Here is a 17,158-nt window from a genome sequence, read left to right on the forward strand (position 1 = left end):
ATGCTGACTGGAACCTCAGAGGAAGCCTCCAGTGTCGCAGAGACAGTCGCCCATTTCACGGCGTTTAGCGTGCAAGTCTGGAGAACAGAGCCGACTGCGCCGCTCGGCACGGGAAAGGATTAGCTAAATCAGCTGTGATGAAGCCCAGAGAGAGAGAGAGAGAGAGAGAGAGAGAGAGAGAGAGAGAGAGAGAGAGAGAGTGAGAGAGAGAGAGAGAGGGAGAGAAAGAGAGCGAGAGAGAGAGAGCGAGAGAGAGAGAGGGAGAGAGAGAGAGAGAGAGAGAGAGAGTGAGAGAGAGAGAGAGCGAGAGAGAGTGAGAGAGAGAGAGCGAGAGAGAGAGAGGGAGAGAGAGTGAGTGAGAGAGAGAGAGCGAGAGAGAGAGAGAGAGAGCGATAGAGCGAGAGAGAGCGAGAGAGAGAGAGAGCGAGAGAGAGAGAGGGAGAGAGAGAGCGAGAGACCCTAGGGTCCCCTACCGTGGAGGACATAGGGACCCCCTGCCAGGACCGCCTCCCATAGTCCTCCTGCCTTCCTCCACCGCCGAGCCAAATACACATGCCTGAGGACAAGACAAGACATGCATAAATACACACATGCACACTCACACACACACACACACACACACAGACACACACACACACACACACACAAGGTCACTGGCATACACACACACCCACACCCTACATAAATACATACACACACGGATTTACATTGCACATTTATTTGGAACACATAAACCTACACACACTCTCACACACACATACACATGCAGACAAATGCACATTCACTTACAACACACATACGGAACAGACACACACTCTCGCTCAGCCTCTTGTTGCCAAGGAGATGGATGTAATCCAGGTGCAGGTCCTCCTCCTCGTCTCCTCCTCCTCCTCATCCTCGTCTCTCTTCTGTCTCCTACTGTCCCCTGATTTGCTCATCGAATGGCTGCGGCTAATGCCACAGCATGTGTGGTGGTGGTGGCGGCGGTGGTGGTGGTGATGGTAGCATTGGTTCGGTGCAAAGCCAGATGGAAAAAGCTCGGCAGACGGTGCGGCCGGCGTGTGGCGCCCAGCGTGACACAAAATTTTAGCCGGCGGGGGTCTTCTCTGTGGAGGTGAAATACGAATGGCGGCCTGGTGGTACTGTGAGGGGAAGGGAGACAGTCGGGGGTGTGGGGGCACAACACCCTGCTAATAGGGCTTCCTGCAGGAGTCCAGCACTCTGTAATATTCAGTGGCGGTCCGTGCATTTCACGACTAGGCCTTCAGCGATGTCCTACAGTGTACCTACACGATGTTAAACTGAGTGAATCCACCTCCTAATACCATCATTATGACGCCATGGCTCTCGAACCAGTATATTTTATACAGAAAGGCAGTATAAGTGAGCATTGCATCACCTTAACATAGTCGAGTACAACAGACTTTATTAATATTTCCGGAGCATTTCAAATCAATACACCCGTATTAACAATACATTAAGAGTAGTAAACTCTAAGTTATATGATCGCTTGGATATTACCGTCACAACTTAAAAATAAAAGGCGATTTTCAGGGATTAGTCTACAAAGTTTTATTAAGTCCACCAAAAGTAGCCTATGTGACTCAATGTTAAGTTTAACAAGTTTAACAAGTAACATCGCATTGTCCCACCTGCAAAGCAGTTTCATTAAACTTCCCATCCTCACGATATCCAGTTTTTCTTGAAAGTTCCGTCTTGAAAATGGCGTTGTAATTGTATCAAAAACTGGAATTATCAAGTTTGTGTAAACTAATTGATATGAGTTGGTTAATGTAATTATATTTAGTCTTACCAATTGAAACAACTAGAAGAATAAGCATTGAAACCGATGTACGTCGTTTTAGCCAGCTAAACTGAGCACTGAAGCACTGCACCGGTCTGCCTCAGTATCCAATCAAAGGACGTTTACGTGTCACGTTCAACGCGAGGAAATAAATCTTCCGGGCCTTCTAGAAGGCCCAGTGTCGCCAACTCGAAATCTGATTGGTTGTCACAACTGTCTGTTTCAGTTCATTCAACTTAAATGAACTGAAACAGCAAGTTGTGATAGCCAATCAGATGTACACGGGCCTTCAATGTGAATTCTGAAGGCCTCAGGGAAGATTTCTGTTCTCGGGGAAGATTTCAAGGAGCGTGGCAACACATGATAGCGGAAATATGATTGGATGAAAGCTCTAACATAAATGAACAACGCTGGAAGCATGCAATGAAGATAATGGACTATGGGGAATCATTTAATACATATTTATGAAAAGAAAATATTAAAATTAAATTTATTTTATTACATTTATTTTCTGATGATGTTTAGGCCAGCAGAGAAGGCCTTGAAGGCCCTGACGGACCGCCACTGGTAATATTACACACGGCGGGGGAGTGCACTGCCCACACACAATGCATGCACGTAACATGCAGAGAGTTGTGCATGCACACGCATGCACACACACATACACACACAAACATGAAGACACTTACACATAAGTACACACAGACACACACCTAGGTATACATAGTATACTCACACCCACAGTATACTATGTATACCTAGGTGTGTGTCTGTGTGTACTTATGTTTTTGTGTGGGTGTGAGTATACTATGTAAGTATACTCACACCCACACAAAAACATAAGTACACACAGACACACACCTAGGTATACATAGTATACTCACACCCACACAAAAACATAAGTACACACAGACACACACCTAGGTATACACATACTCACACCCACACAAAAACATAAGTACACACAGACACACACCTAGGTATACATATACTCACACCCACACAAAAACATAAGTACACACAGACACACATCTAGGTATACATAGTATACTCACACCCACACTAAAACAGAAGTACACACAGACACACATCTAGGTATACATATACTCACACCCACACAAAAACATAAGTACACACAGACACACACCTAGGTATACATATACTCACACCCACACAAAAACATAAGTACACACAGACACACACCTAGGTATACATATACTCACACCCACACTTACACATAAGTACCCACAGACACACACCTAGGTATACATAGTATACTCACACCCACACTAAAAGACATGCAGACATTGCTAGCCCCTAGACAGATGTGCTTAAACACAACAAACTCCTATGCACACACTGTCAGAGAATCCAGCCAGTTTTGCATAGTTGTGCGTTGAGATCGCTTCGTTGATTCCTCTCAATAACGTCTACATTATTAACAGAGAGCCTAACACTCGGGCATCAAGTTAACTAAGCTTGTGCGTGCGGACGGGTGGAGTAGTCTTCACCGACGCTCCGAGTTATCTCTCGTGACGCGCCCATATTCCGCACTTCATTTGACATCCGAGATCAAAGCGTGGAAGTATTGAATTTCATGGCTTGCTTGAGATGCCTGTTTTTCTCTTTTTTTTTCGGCAGCGGTGGTGGTGGTAGTTTGGGGCTGAGATGAAGTAATGTTTCCGTGGGTTTCTGATGGAGAGCCGACAGCTTAATTAGGTGGGGGTAGTTCCTTTGATCTAAAAATGTTCTTTTTTCACATTGCCTTCGGAGTACGAAAGGTAAAGAGAATCCACTGTCTTCATGAGGTGTTTGACTGATCTTGAGGAGGAAATATTAACAGGGTATTGAGGAGATAAGAGTATGTTAATCTTTTTTTTTTTTTTGCATAGCCTTCACCATTGATTTCCTGGCAGAATAACATGTGTAGGGGCGAGCGCTGGTTGTCGGACGTACTCTCTCTGTGTTGCCTTATCATAAATATGTAATTTTTTGAAATGCACATTAAAACATCCCATGCTTCATTATTATTATTGGCGAGAGAAACCTGACACTGTGTCTCTTCGGTAAGCTCCTTCACTGTAGTCATTCTCACTAAGCTGTTGTAAAAACAAAGGCCACAACGGAGCCTTATGTCACAAGGGATTCTTATGTCACATGTGGACGATGACAGCTGTCAGTGATGTTGGCCCTGGTGTTCAGTCTTATTTATCCTCTCTGCAGTCAGGGGTAGAAGGTTCAAGGCAAATGTAATCTGTAAATTAGGATTGTTTGACTATGGGTCTGCCCTCTCTTCATCCATGGGCCGTGTACGTATGAATCTTCTATACCTCTATTATACCTCTTCTGTACTTATGAATCTTCTATACCTCTTCTGGAAATGAAGGAATGGACTTGTCACACAGCTGAGACCAGTAGTGCATCATATTATTTTTTATATCACTCCTTCCCTTGGTGTGTTTACTTCCTGAAGCTTCCACCAATCATTCTCTCTCTCTCGGTCTGATGCACTGATTAGAGGACCAGTTCACATGTCCAGCATTGAGTGCCATCGACAGATTGTTTTTCAATTTGAATTGCTTTTGAGTTGAAACTAATCTTTCTCTCCACCTCTCTTTCCCTCTCTTTTTTGTCTTCCACAGAGCATAGGAAAAGGTTCCCTTTGGTCCATCGACCCTGAGTACAGGCACAACCTCATCCAGGCTCTGAAGAAGACGCCATACCACCCTTACTCTCCACGCCTGTCCTCCACGCCCCCCGCGTCTCCCCCGACCTCCCCGCAGGCGTATCACAGGTAATGGCCCTCCATCATCCCCGCTGCTCTCCTCTCGTTTATCCCTCTCTTTCATCTCTCTCCACCCCCTTCCATTCATCCCTTCTGCTCACATCCCCTTCCATTCACGCTGAGTGTCTGTCCTCTTCTCCTCCTCTCTCTCTCTCTCTCTCTCTCTCTCTCTCTCTCTCTCTCTTCTCTCTGCTTTCTGCTCTCACTTCACTGGTCCCAGGCACTTTTTTATTTATTTAAATGTATTTATTGACCCCACATTACTAGTGTCTTAGTTGTCTCAGGGGAATATGTGTGGTAGACGTGCCATTGGCTGGCAAGTATGGATCCACATGCTACACAGCCGTACCCACTATTGTACGCCACCCCTAGCTGTGAGGTCAGTATAGGAATGGCAGGAGAGATAGAGAGGGGGAGAAAGAGTAATTACTTCACTGTAAAAACGTTAGAGTGTCACTTCCAACAATAAAGAACAGGGAGGTAGAACAAATGTCTAAGAGTTTCTCCAAAGGCATTAAGCACATATCTAATCTCCTTATCGTTCTGTAGCATGAAGAACGTGATTATGGCTCCTCAGATCTCTCTGCAGGTGGCACGTGACGCCTGAGAGGTGTGGAAACACATACGTACAATTGCACGTTGATTTTTTTCTCCTTTATGTATCAACAGACGGAGTCTTAAACAGCCTTTTTCAGCCGGCTGTCCTCGGCTCTGTTCGCGCACAGGAATCTCAAGGTGCACGTGATTGAATACACAAGCAAGCAATCAGTCGTAAATGAGCAGCATGGTGGATCCAGCTGATGAGTTGAGGCAGGCAGGGGGTCGTGTGTGGGGGGGGGGGGGGGATGGGAGGGAAAAAGTCATCAAAGGGAATCTGGGTATCCGGTCAGTCTCCCTCTGCATTCCTCCACTTAACCATCGGCAGCTGCCTCGGTTGCTGCGGAGGTCGGCAGGGGAGTGGGGGTGGTGGTGGAGGAGGAGGGAGGGTTGCCGGGGAACATTCTGCTGCGCGCCTGCCCTACACAAGCCGTTTATCGCCAGGGGTTGCCATGGCGACCGGAACACGCCTCCATGGCAACACATGGGCAGAGACAGGTGCAGTGGTACCACAAAGCCATTTGTCTGGTAAAGCGAGAAGAAAAAAAAAAAACAAGAGGGGAGAAAAGACTGGCAGTTAGCACAAGGAAATGCTTTATCGCCCCCGGCAACTCCTATCCCCTCCCCCCATCCTCCCCACATGGCAACAGAGAAGTGAAACCTGTTTTCATATCAGTACTTTGTTATTAATTGATGCTTCATAATAACCGTACCCATTCCACTATGAATTCGCTCTGAAGGATTTGTGGAGTTGCGCCGTTCGAGGGCCGTCTGAGGGCCATTACCCTAATGTTTTTCCTCATCGCCACCAAGAGTAGCATAATCCAGTTCATCCATGGAAGCAGCCGGAGGGACACGCGCTGCAGACTCTCCTCTCATCGGAGGACACGAGTCAAATTCAGGCTGCGCCGTGCACCTGCCTGAAGCACTGATGTGTTCCAAATTCAGTTTTCATGTACCAGCTGACCCTCTGATTCATTAGGGTCCACTGAGCTGCAAAACGCTAATCTGGATTTGATGCTCTTTGACTCAGTTCACTGTAAATACCAGCACCGTCTCTCTCTCTCTCTCTCTCTCTCTCTCTCTCTCTCTCTCTCTCTCTTCCTCTCTGATGTGAGATGAAGTAGAGTAGAATATGAGAGGTAGTGTGGAGTAGGGAAGAGAGTGAAAGAGTGACAGCATTGACAATAGTGGCAGTATTTTGGGGTGGAGGAAAAGGCGAGGGTAGTAGTGCGTGCGAGGGTACGTCAGTAGTAAAGAAGGACATCAGACTAGATAATCCATTACTCTTTTCGTTGAATTCAGAGAAATCTGTCTGTCCGGTGTGACTCCGGTGTTCGTGCAGAAGTCCTGGCTCTGTAAATGGGAAACATGAAGCAAAAATGGGAAACACATTTCCACATTATTTCAGCCGATCAACAACCTTGCTTCAGGCGCACAGAAGGAAGGAGTGTATTTGGTTGGCTGTTGAGCTCACTTATCAACATCCTTTTTCCAGGATCATGGACTGAACCTTTACTAAAGTCCGAGGGTAATATAGTTGAGGACTTGTACGAGAGTAATGGTAGGATAACATTGACGCAGTAGTGAGAGAGTTGGGTGGGGTAAAAACAGGGTAGTTGCATTGAGGTTTAGTAGGCCAGCAAGGTAAGGAAGAAGGGAATGTAATAAGCAGCGAAGGAATAGCACTCTATGAAGGCGGTCTTTAGATAGATGTCTAAAGGGGATTTGCTGACGCTGTAAGCCGTTGTCAAGGGTTCCCATTAGCTGTACTCTACAGCAAATACAGACATGTGGAGTGGAGGAGAGGAGAGTGTGTGGCTGTGTTAAATAGTCATACAGAAGGTCTCCTGTGAGGAACATTTTACCCAGATCCAGTGATGGGGGAAATGACAAGAGTGCGATCCACAGTGCCATGTAATGACTATAATCAGTGATTATGGTGGACGGACTGCTCGCACCAACGCACGTGAAATTCCAGTGTTCATTTCTCTCAGTGGCTCTCAGGGGTCGGCTTGCCACTTGATCAGATGATTGGCTGGCTGTCTGTCTGTCCCTTCCCTTCATCCATTCCCTTAGTCGTTCATACTATCTCTTCATTTCTCTTCATCTCTTTTTTCTTTTACCCCCCCCCCCACATCCGCCCCGTTCCCCCTTCCCCCCCCCCCCATCTCTATATCTCCACTAATGTTCTCATAAATTGATGAATGGCAGTGATTTTCTGCTGGTTTGATGTGGTCTGCTGGGGGTGAAGAAAAAGATCGTGGTTGTGCTTTTTTTTGTATTTTTCATAAGCTGAAATAAATAAAGAGAAGTAAAATGTCATTGGTCATATTTAATATCTTATATCTTAGAGTTTTTTATTTCTCTTCTGTCATGTCATGCCATGCCACCCAGAGCTGAGGTTGGGCTGGGTCTGGCCCAGACGAGGCTCAAACGTGGGCCAGACCCGCCCCTGGTGTGGCAGCTGCTCTGTGGGAAGTCATCTAAGAGTGTTCTCTCTGTCTCTCTCTCTCTCTCTCTCTCTCTCTCTCTCTCTCTCTCTCTCTCTCTCTCTCTCTCTCTCTCTCTCTCTCTCTCTCTTTCATGTCTCTCTCTCCGCCAGTACCCCTCTGTGGTCTGGAAGTCCACTCTTCAGGAAGAATGGAGGAGTTTTGCTGCAAGGTACAGTGCATCTGGCCACACACACACACACACACACACACACACACACACACACACACACACACACACCAGTGCCTCTGGCCGTTTCCACTTGTACGCCTGGTCTGTTATGCGAATAAATCTCCAGAGCTCTTTATGAAAAAAAAAGCGCCAAATTTAGGCAACCTGCTCCATCCCCCTAAGGAGATGATAGAGAGTTTGAAATTCAAAATGAGTGGCCACAAACACAATAGCCTTATTTCTCTTTTGGCAGTATTCCTGGATTTTTTTGACTTTTTTTTTGCCTCTTCTCCTTTTTTTTCTCTCCTCCCCCACTCCACTCTTTTTAGATAACTCTGTGCGTCTCCCTGGATTCCTTCCCGTCCCCAGTGGCTTTGCAGGCGGTTTAAATGGACATTCAATCCAAATCAGAGTGCTCTCGGAGCAAACAGGGGAAGGCAGCAGAGCAGTTAAATGGGAGGAAATGGATACATTAGCCGTCTGAAGTGCATCCTCTTTCAGGCTCCTTCGCTCCTGATAATGGAATAATGGGCCAAAGAGCTGCCGAAGAGAGTGTTTGAGCGTGGGCTTTGGGCGTTGTGACCGATGTGTCTGGCTCTGCCGGCTGACTGGCTGGCTTGCTGGAGGATGCTTATAGCGCTGTCTCAACCAACCGGGGGGCGGGGGGAGGGGGGGGGGGGGGGGGGGGGGGGGGGCAGGCTTTAAGGGGTTAGCTGTAGACAGTTAGCATCAGCTTTTTTGGTGCCAAGACGTTCGTTTCCAGTCATGTGGCATTTGTAGCCCAAATGATTGCCACTTATTAGTTTTGATGCCAATACTGAGCTTTCTTGGCTGAAGTAGCTAGCATAGCATTGGATTGAATGGGAGTGGTAAAACCATCTCTATCCCCAGGTCTACAATACTGCTGGGCTCGCGACAGGCTGGGGAATATAGGCCCGGCTCTGGCCCTCTTGGATTGGCCTCAGACCAGCTTTGGTCTTTTTGTCCTTTTTTGTTTTCTCTTTTTCCCTGTGTCACTATCTCTCTCTCCCTCGCTCTCTCTCGCTCTCTCTCTCTCTTTCTCTCTCTCTTTCTCTCTCTCTCTCTAACTATGCTGTATCTCTGTTTCTTTCTCTCACTCTACCTCACATCTCTTTGTCTCTGTCTCTCACTCTCCATCACTATATCTCTGTTTCTGTCTCTCACTCACACAACTGTGTATCTCTCTCTCTCTCTCTCTCTCCATCTCTCTCTCTATCTCTCTCTCTCTCTCTCGCTCTCTCTCTCATCTCCAGCAGAACTCATCAAGCCATTTCAGATGCAGAGAGGCTTCATCCCTCAAACAAACTCCAGAGACTTCCTCCTCCCTGCTTACCCTTTCTTAACAGCCAAACTGCTTTGAAGTTAGGGGAGCAAAAATGTCTTTTTATTTTCCCCACGGAAAGCCCCAGGATGTGACACACGCACACCGAAACCCACACACACACCCGCACACACACACAAATACATGCCTGAATCCTGTGCCTTCTGCCTACATGAAAGTGTTTTCCGTGTGGTGGTGTAAGTCTGACACTCCCTGTGACATGTGGAATCGCTTAGCAATCTGTTGCAGAGTAATCTGTTTAGTAATCTAGACAGCGCTAACTCTTTCCTGTGTGAACAAACTCCAACGCACCAGTGGACACGTTAAGAGATTGGGATGAGTGAGTCTGTCCGTCCCTGAAGTGTGTACCAGGGGGAGCGATGCCCGTGCTTGTAGCTGCTGCGTATCCAGGATACACACACACACACACACACACACACACACACACACTCACACACACGGTCTGTGTCGGGCCGTGGGTTGTTATGTTATGCAGGGCCATGTCGAACACGGCCTGGAATTTCCTGTGGGGCTCGCGGGGCTGATATATGATCTACCTCACTGTGGCATGCAGAATGGGGAAGAGTGGTTGCTGCAGCAACGGCAGGCCCGGGGACAGGAAGGATCGGAGTGGATGGGTGGTGGGTGTGGGGGTCGGGGTGGTGGGTGTGGGGGTCGGGGTGGTGGGTGTGGGGTGTGGGTGTGGGGGTCGGGGTGGTGGGTGTGGGGGTCGGGGTGGTGGGTGTGGGGGTGTGGGGGTCGGGGTGGTGGGTGTGGGGGTCGGGGTGGTGGGGGTCGGGGTGGTGGGTGTCGGGGTCAGGGTCGGGGTGGTGGGTGTGGGGGTCGGGGTGGTGGGTGGGAAGTGCTGGCTGCATGGCGCTGTAACCTAGTAGAGCAGTGGTTCTTAACCTGGCTTCGATCGAACCCCAGGGGTTCGTTGAGCCACTCTCAGGGGTTCGGCAGGGGTCAAGACACACGCAGTATAGCCCGGTTCACACTAGCAATGTCGGGCCGTTTTTATACATACCTACGTTTGAAGAAATCATATTTTATTTTTCAAATTACGAAGGGTTCGGCAAATGCACTGATGAAGCTTGCAGGGTTCAGTACCTCTAAAAAGGTTAAGAACCACTGTAGTAGAGTCACTCTATGAACTAAGATGAGGACCGCAGAGACACTCAGGCAAGGACAGATGGGATACCTCCCAGGGTTTGTCACGCTTGGAAAGGCTTGTGCTTTATCAAAAGATCTCACACAGCCGTGATGATGTCACAGCTTAGTCATCAGGCTTAGGTTATCTAAAAAATAAACTACACCAAAATGCATTACTGTAATGTGCAGATGCCTGTAGTGGACTCAGCATGTTATACTGTATGTAGGCATATTCTAACCTAAACCAGTATGCACTACTAATACCAAGTATAGTACAGGCACAAGAGTGCCATTCAGTGTGATGGTACACTTGGTTTATCATTAGGGTCATCCCTAACAGTGTTATCTTTTCTCTCCAGTTCCACAGAAGGTGATCCAAAATGGTGCCCGCGTTTCCAGCCAGGGTCTGTTTCCAGTGATCCGACCACTGCACATCAGCCCTGTCGGAAGTAGAACCTCAGCTATGAGGTGAGCAGGAGTGGCCTGATTCTAGAATCACACACACACACACACACACACACACACACACACACACACACACACACACACACACACACACACACACACACACACACACACACACTTAGCACTCACATACACTCAGACATACACATGCATGCATGCATGTATGCATAGACACACATACACACACACACACAAACGCATCGATTCACAGAAACGCACAAAAGCCCATATGTAAGTCTTTAGATGCGTAAAGCGTTCATACCTCAGGATGCCCTACCAGCTTCAAAGCATCCCTCACAGTGCCGCAGACAGCCTGTTCTTCTCCCCGTCACGGGCGAGGTGGGGGGTGGGTGTGACTCAGTCTCCATCGTCATGAAAGAAACACACAGCACGTCTCTGGAGTGTCCTGAATGTTTAATAGCACTGAGTGCATGTATCAGACCCAGACCTCAGAAGGGCGAGGCTGTATGATGGCAGCTCAGGCACTCGAGCAGGGTGCTGCCGCCTACCTGTGCCAATCTGCCACGGCTAGGTTTGGCTCCTGACTCCGCTTATGTTTTGAGGCGCATCATAACAAATACCGCAATAACCTGTGTCAGTGTGTCACAATTTTGCTGTCTAATAAATATGGCACTAGTATTGCTGGTCTCAAAACAGACAACAAAACTACATGTTGCACCTTTAACATGCTAAAAATAGCAGTGCCTTAATGTTAAACTCAATTCTGATATGCCTGGATCCTGATGGTTTAGGCTCAAGACATCCATGGACTGTTAACCCCACTAGCCTAAGACCTGTACCCGTAGCACTTCATTTTATGTACTGATGTGATGTATTGTATGACTGCACTTGATAAAAGGAAATAAAAAGATACAAAAATAGCAGTGCCTTCATGCATCCTCTCTGTCTGTTCCCAGGTCAGCTTTGGGTGACTTCCTCACAAAGGGAACTGGCAGCTTGCTCAGTGACTCTCCCTCAGCCAGCGACTCGGAAGCCCAGGAGGACCACACCTACAGCAGTGCCACGTCTGCCCAATCACCCCCTCCATCCTCCTCCCAAGAGTCCAGTCGAGTCGACGTCAAACTTGAGGATGGGGAGGACCCAGCTGAGTGCCAAGAGGTCAAGCAGGAGCCTCAGGACATTCCGCTGGACGCGGGCGTCGACTCCTCCCAGCAGCAGGCGCTGTGGAGGAAGGTGCTATGGGTCAAGGGTCGTCCGCGGACGCCTGGAGACACACTGCCCCTAAAGAAGAGGCGTGCCGCCGAGAAGCCCCCCGACAGTGACGATGAGGAGATGAAGGAGGCGGCGGGGTCCCTGCTGCACCTGGCCGGCGTGCGGTCCTGTCTCAACAACATCACCAATCGCACGGCCAAAGGCCAGAAGGAGCAGAAGGAGAAAGAAGCTCAAAGAAACTAAGAAACGCAAGCAGAAAAAAAAAAAAGAGTTTAAAAAAAGAAATTAAGTAATACATGCAGATGAAACAGAGGATTAAACAGAGGAGAGAGCATTTTTCTTTCTCTGGCAGATTTTGAAAGTTTTGTTTGTTTTTATTTTCAGGATATCAGGTGAATTCTACTTTGTGGCAATATTAGACAAAACAAATCACTGTTTCCCTTTTTTGTTTTTAAATTCTATTTTATACGATATATTATCATGTGTGTGTGAGTTTGAGTGAAATGGGTCTGAATGTTTATGGGTCTGAAAAAAATATATATATACAGTATATGTGCGTGTGTGCGTGGGTGCGTGTGTGCGTGTGTGCGTGTGCTTGCGTGTGTGTGTGTGTGTGTGTGTGTGTGTGTGTGTGTGTGTGTGTGTGTGTGTGTGTGTGTTTGTGTTTGTGTTTGTGTTTATGTTTATTTTTCTCTCTGTAAGAGGATAAAAGCCATATTGTGGATGTCATCATTTAGAAAACTTGTGTCCATGTGAATTAGGTCATAAATATGATTTGGGCTCGGAGCGGAGGCGGAGAAACACAGCAACTGGCAAAGTTGTAGCAAATCACCCAACTGGTTATTTAGACAGGAACACTAGTTTTTCAGACATTACTTGCTGCTCATACGGGAGTGCCAAAGACAAAAAAACACAGGAAGTAGACACATTCAGATGTGTGGATTGATGATTACAAGGTAATCAACATGATATCACAGGCAGTTAACCTCACAGAGTTGGCACAGATGATAACTATACTGTACCTGAACAGAACCCATACCTGAGCTGGAAAAATCCCACTAGAAAGAAAGTGCAGTGCATTGTGTTTAAAGGACAACAATTAGTGCATATTGAAGAGGCTGGAGTCTCGATACTTCCCAAGTCTTTTTATCTGTGCAAATGAGCTCAGTGGCTCAGTGCAGGACAGATATGTGTCCATGGCGGTGTAATTGTGAGCAGGATGCTGGGTCAGAGGCAATATTGATATCATTTCATCACGTCTTGTGTACATTTTTCCCAAATGTGTCTGTCATTGAATTGAACACTCAGATGGAATGATAAGTGACACTAACAACCCTGCCTGTCATGTTACAATAGTGTTGTGTACGAGTGTTCATTCGCTCATTTTGATTTGACTCTTTTTTTTTTCTAGTCCTCAAAACAAACTAAGCAATTTTTGTCCTTCATGGACAACACTGAACACTGTACAAAGTAAGGAAATGTTTTCTTGTCTTTTCTTTTCGTAAGATTGGCCTTTAGGGTTTTATGAGTTGCAATGCATGGGCATCTGTAAATAAGATTGAAAAAGTATTTTTTTTTCAAACCATGTAAGATAATAATGTATTTAGCATGAAGCATGACTTATTTTCATATAACTATAAATCCTACATAAATCCTGAGGCTTCCCCCTCAGTTCTTATAAGTGCTTTTTTTTTTTTGTCCTTGTCATTAAGTGAACATTTTCACCCTTTAAAGCATTCACTCACCAACAACTCTCCTAGTCAGAAACGTCACTCTTAAATAAGGGGCTCTTCTGCTTCAGTATGCTTAAGCAGCGAGCACCCTCTCTCCTCCTTCAGTCACACAGTATGATGTGTGTGTGTGTGTGTGTGTGTGTGTGTGCGTGTGCACCCTCTCTCCTCCTTCAGTCACACAGTATGTGTGTAGGGGAGGAGAAGGAAGTGTGTGTGTGTGTGTGTGTGTGTGTGTGTGTGTGTGTGTGTGTGTGTGTGTGTGCGTGCGTGCGTGCGTGCGTGCGTGCGTGCGTGCGTGCGTGCGTGCGTGCGTGCGTGCGTGCGTGCGTGCGTGCGTGCGTGCGTGCGTGTGTGTATGTGTGTGTCCACTTTGTACACCCTTTAACTTTGTGCCTGCCTTATATATCTGTATTTGGGTGTCTTTGACCAGTGTTTTTTTGTTCATCCATCTTTGAATATCTAATTTATAAAAGTGTTTTACTATGTTTGTTCGCTGTAAATGTATGTACGTCACAAACTTCCTCCTCGATTGGTTTAGTTAAACACAGACCACATATATAGCAGTTTAAGACTCTGACAAACAAGGGACAGTTGTGCTCATGTTCACAACATGGGGTGGTGTACTTGTGTAAAAATATCACCATGTGGAATTTAATGATCAGGTGAAGGCTATGCTACATATTTAATGTCACTGAAGCAATTTTCCAGCACTTACAAAGTGGATGATGTATGACTAGTTTCCAGCATAATCAGCAAATAACGAATGTGAATCAGTAAGTGCAAGATATATCCGTATGTTACGGGATTACCCTGAGGATATAACAACCATACATGCAGCTGTACAAAAAATAGAAATTCTAAAATGTTACAATTTGTTGTTGTATCACTTTAGTTGCACATAAAGGACAGAACTTTAGAAGAATGTTTTGGTGGTTGGGTATTGTGGTTTCAGTGATATCCAGTCGATTTTGGTCCATAAAAAAAAAGACATATGGGTGAACACCAATCTGGGTGTTCCCTTAAAAAATACACACAACAGTGAGGAGTACAACAGCTATTTAGTTTGCATTGTGAAATATATACTTAACCCAATCCGGTTGCTGCATTACTTGTTTGTGGTATGTGGTAATTGAGGACACTGACAGAATGTTAGGGTCGGGTTGTGTGTCACTGCCTTGGGTGTCTTTGCACTGTCGTTTGCTGTCGAGTTTGTCATGACACTTGAAGTCAGCATAATCTCTCTGTCAATTCAGGCACTTAGCTGTACACATATACCAAAGTTGACAGTGAGATTTTGCTCTTTAAAGGGGGAATGTCTTAAGTTTGATCTGAGTCATTGTTGAGAAAGGGATGGGGGGAGTTTGCAAGCATAGGTTGGAAGGTTGAAGTAGAATTCACTGCCTCAAATGTCCAGAAAATGAGATTCTTCAATAATTGTATTCAACACCCGTGCAGAAGAAAAATACTGTTCATTTGTTGTTTTAGTCACTGCCCATCTGGTGAATCCTTAATGGACTCCACCTTAGAGCAAGCAAGTACACAAACACTCTAAGTGTTAAGTCCAGACTGGAGGTAGCACATTCTATTTCCACTACGTGCAATCACATTGCCAAAGAACAGTCTAAAAATATATCATAACTGCTTGTAAATATCACACTGTCCTTTATGTGACAATACATGTCAAGTTTCTTCCCTTTTTTTATCCAGATACTTACAATAATGTTTATGTCATGTATTGTCTTCCAGTTGCAATAATAAAGAAACGAGTTTGAAGAGAGGGTGAGTCAGCGAGTGCTGTGTTTAATAGGCCTATTGGGTTTGATGATCTGTTCTGTTCTTCTCTGTCCTTAAGTGTTATGAGCTGTACATGATCCGGGTTCACATTGCCACTGTGGGCCTACCTGGGCAAGACACTGGCATGTTGTCATGTTGCCATGTCTGTGTGAGCCCCCAGATGATGCCCATTCATAATTAAAGCCAAGACAGACTTAATCACAAGCCACTACTTCGACGCACTCGTGACCAACCACTGGAGCCTGTGCTGTTGCTATGCAACTACAGAGGAGGAAAAAGCTCAGAAATTGCTCACTTGATCTGTTTATGGTTTCCATCACTCCATTAGGATGCCAGCACTCTGACTTTTTTTCAGATTTTATATTCATTGGATTTACACTAGGCTATCCATATCGTCAGAAAGGTATCCAGCGGTAAGCTAACAGTAAAGAGGTGATTGCTCTCAACAATGAGTGTGCACAAACAACTTGGTTTCTTAAATACAAATGAAGGGTTTTTAGTGCTAATGAAACTAATGAAGGAAAAAGTAATTAAACAAAATAAGTAATTTAGCTAATGTTTTTTTTTATCAAAAAAGGATGTTTACCATCACAAAACCATAAGATAGAACCACACATTTGTTTTTGTAACACTTTGATAAGCAACGCATGCTTTATTAGCCCGACTAAAGACTGCAAAACTGCTTAATGATGGAAAGTGAACCAAGCTCTGAAATTTAGATCACCCCTCTCCCCACTTTGTCCACCGAGACAAGTTTCCATGGTGATGGTGGAGGCAAGGTACTTTGTCAGTTTTCATTTAGCTAGTACTCCTTCAGTCCTTCCAGTTTCACAGTCAGCTTATAAAACCCATGGTTTGGAAATATGTGATGTATCATATCATGAACTGTAATGTCCTGTCTTTCCATACATTTCATTTGGAATCGAAACCTTCAAAGGAAGCTTTTAAATATTTGAATTCAGATAAGGAGTACATAACATATGACATCGAAATAATAGCTTTTAGGGAACAAAGTGTAAACATTGGATATTTATTTTAAATATAAGCTATTTGGTTAACTATTTTGGATGTATGCACATCACCAAATAGTTTATATACCATAAACATAGATATTTAATTTAAAAACATAACCTCTGTCTATGCCTTGAAATGAATATAGTATAATTCACACATATATCATTTAACTACAGCACTGCAGTTTAAAAAAAAAAAAACAATTACACTAGATACAATAAAGTATCTTATTTCTAAATATGCAGTAATATGCAAGTAATTATTCAATAATTCAGAAATTGGATCAAATAATTGTTTGTGACAACCATGATCATAAAGGGATCATGTAGGCCTATGGGAGTTTTATTTTAGACCAAAAGTGTGAGACCATTTGACTGTGAGACCACTTGGTGTGGGAATAAAACCTGCACTTGTGGTCCTAGCGCCCCCCAGTGGTTCAATATGAAATGGCATATGAGCCCGTCATGTTGATTTCAGTAAGACAGCCGTATGGTTTATGTTTAGGTTAACAAAAAATGAAACGTGTAGAACGAGTAAAACCGGTATTTTTGTATGGAGCTTAGTAACACAATGTGCACACCTACTTGTCTACAAAGTCCTCTTGGCTAAGATATTTTAAAATGTAATGTCAATGA

At 45.3% G+C, this 17,158-nt stretch overlaps 1 protein-coding gene across 3 annotated transcripts in view; it reads left to right on the forward strand.

Moving 5' to 3' along the window:
- The window catches only part of ches1 (checkpoint suppressor 1), a 37,985-nt gene extending 22,500 nt beyond the window's left edge, over positions 1-15,485 (forward strand). For all 3 annotated transcript variants that reach the window (XM_080831783.1, XM_080831781.1, XM_080831782.1), the window contains exons 3-6: positions 4,447-4,598; positions 7,792-7,850; positions 10,704-10,812; positions 11,727-15,485. In XM_080831783.1, the coding sequence (XP_080687909.1) occupies positions 4,447-4,598; positions 7,792-7,850; positions 10,704-10,812; positions 11,727-12,225 (819 nt within the window). In that variant the 3' untranslated portion in view covers positions 12,226-15,485. The remainder of the gene's footprint in view (positions 1-4,446; positions 4,599-7,791; positions 7,851-10,703; positions 10,813-11,726) is intronic.
- The last annotated feature ends 1,673 nt before the right edge of the window (positions 15,486-17,158 follow it).

Source organism: Sprattus sprattus (assembly GCF_963457725.1).
Source record: "Sprattus sprattus genome assembly, chromosome: 2".
In the NCBI taxonomy this organism is placed as follows: Eukaryota; Metazoa; Chordata; class Actinopteri; order Clupeiformes; family Clupeidae; genus Sprattus; species Sprattus sprattus.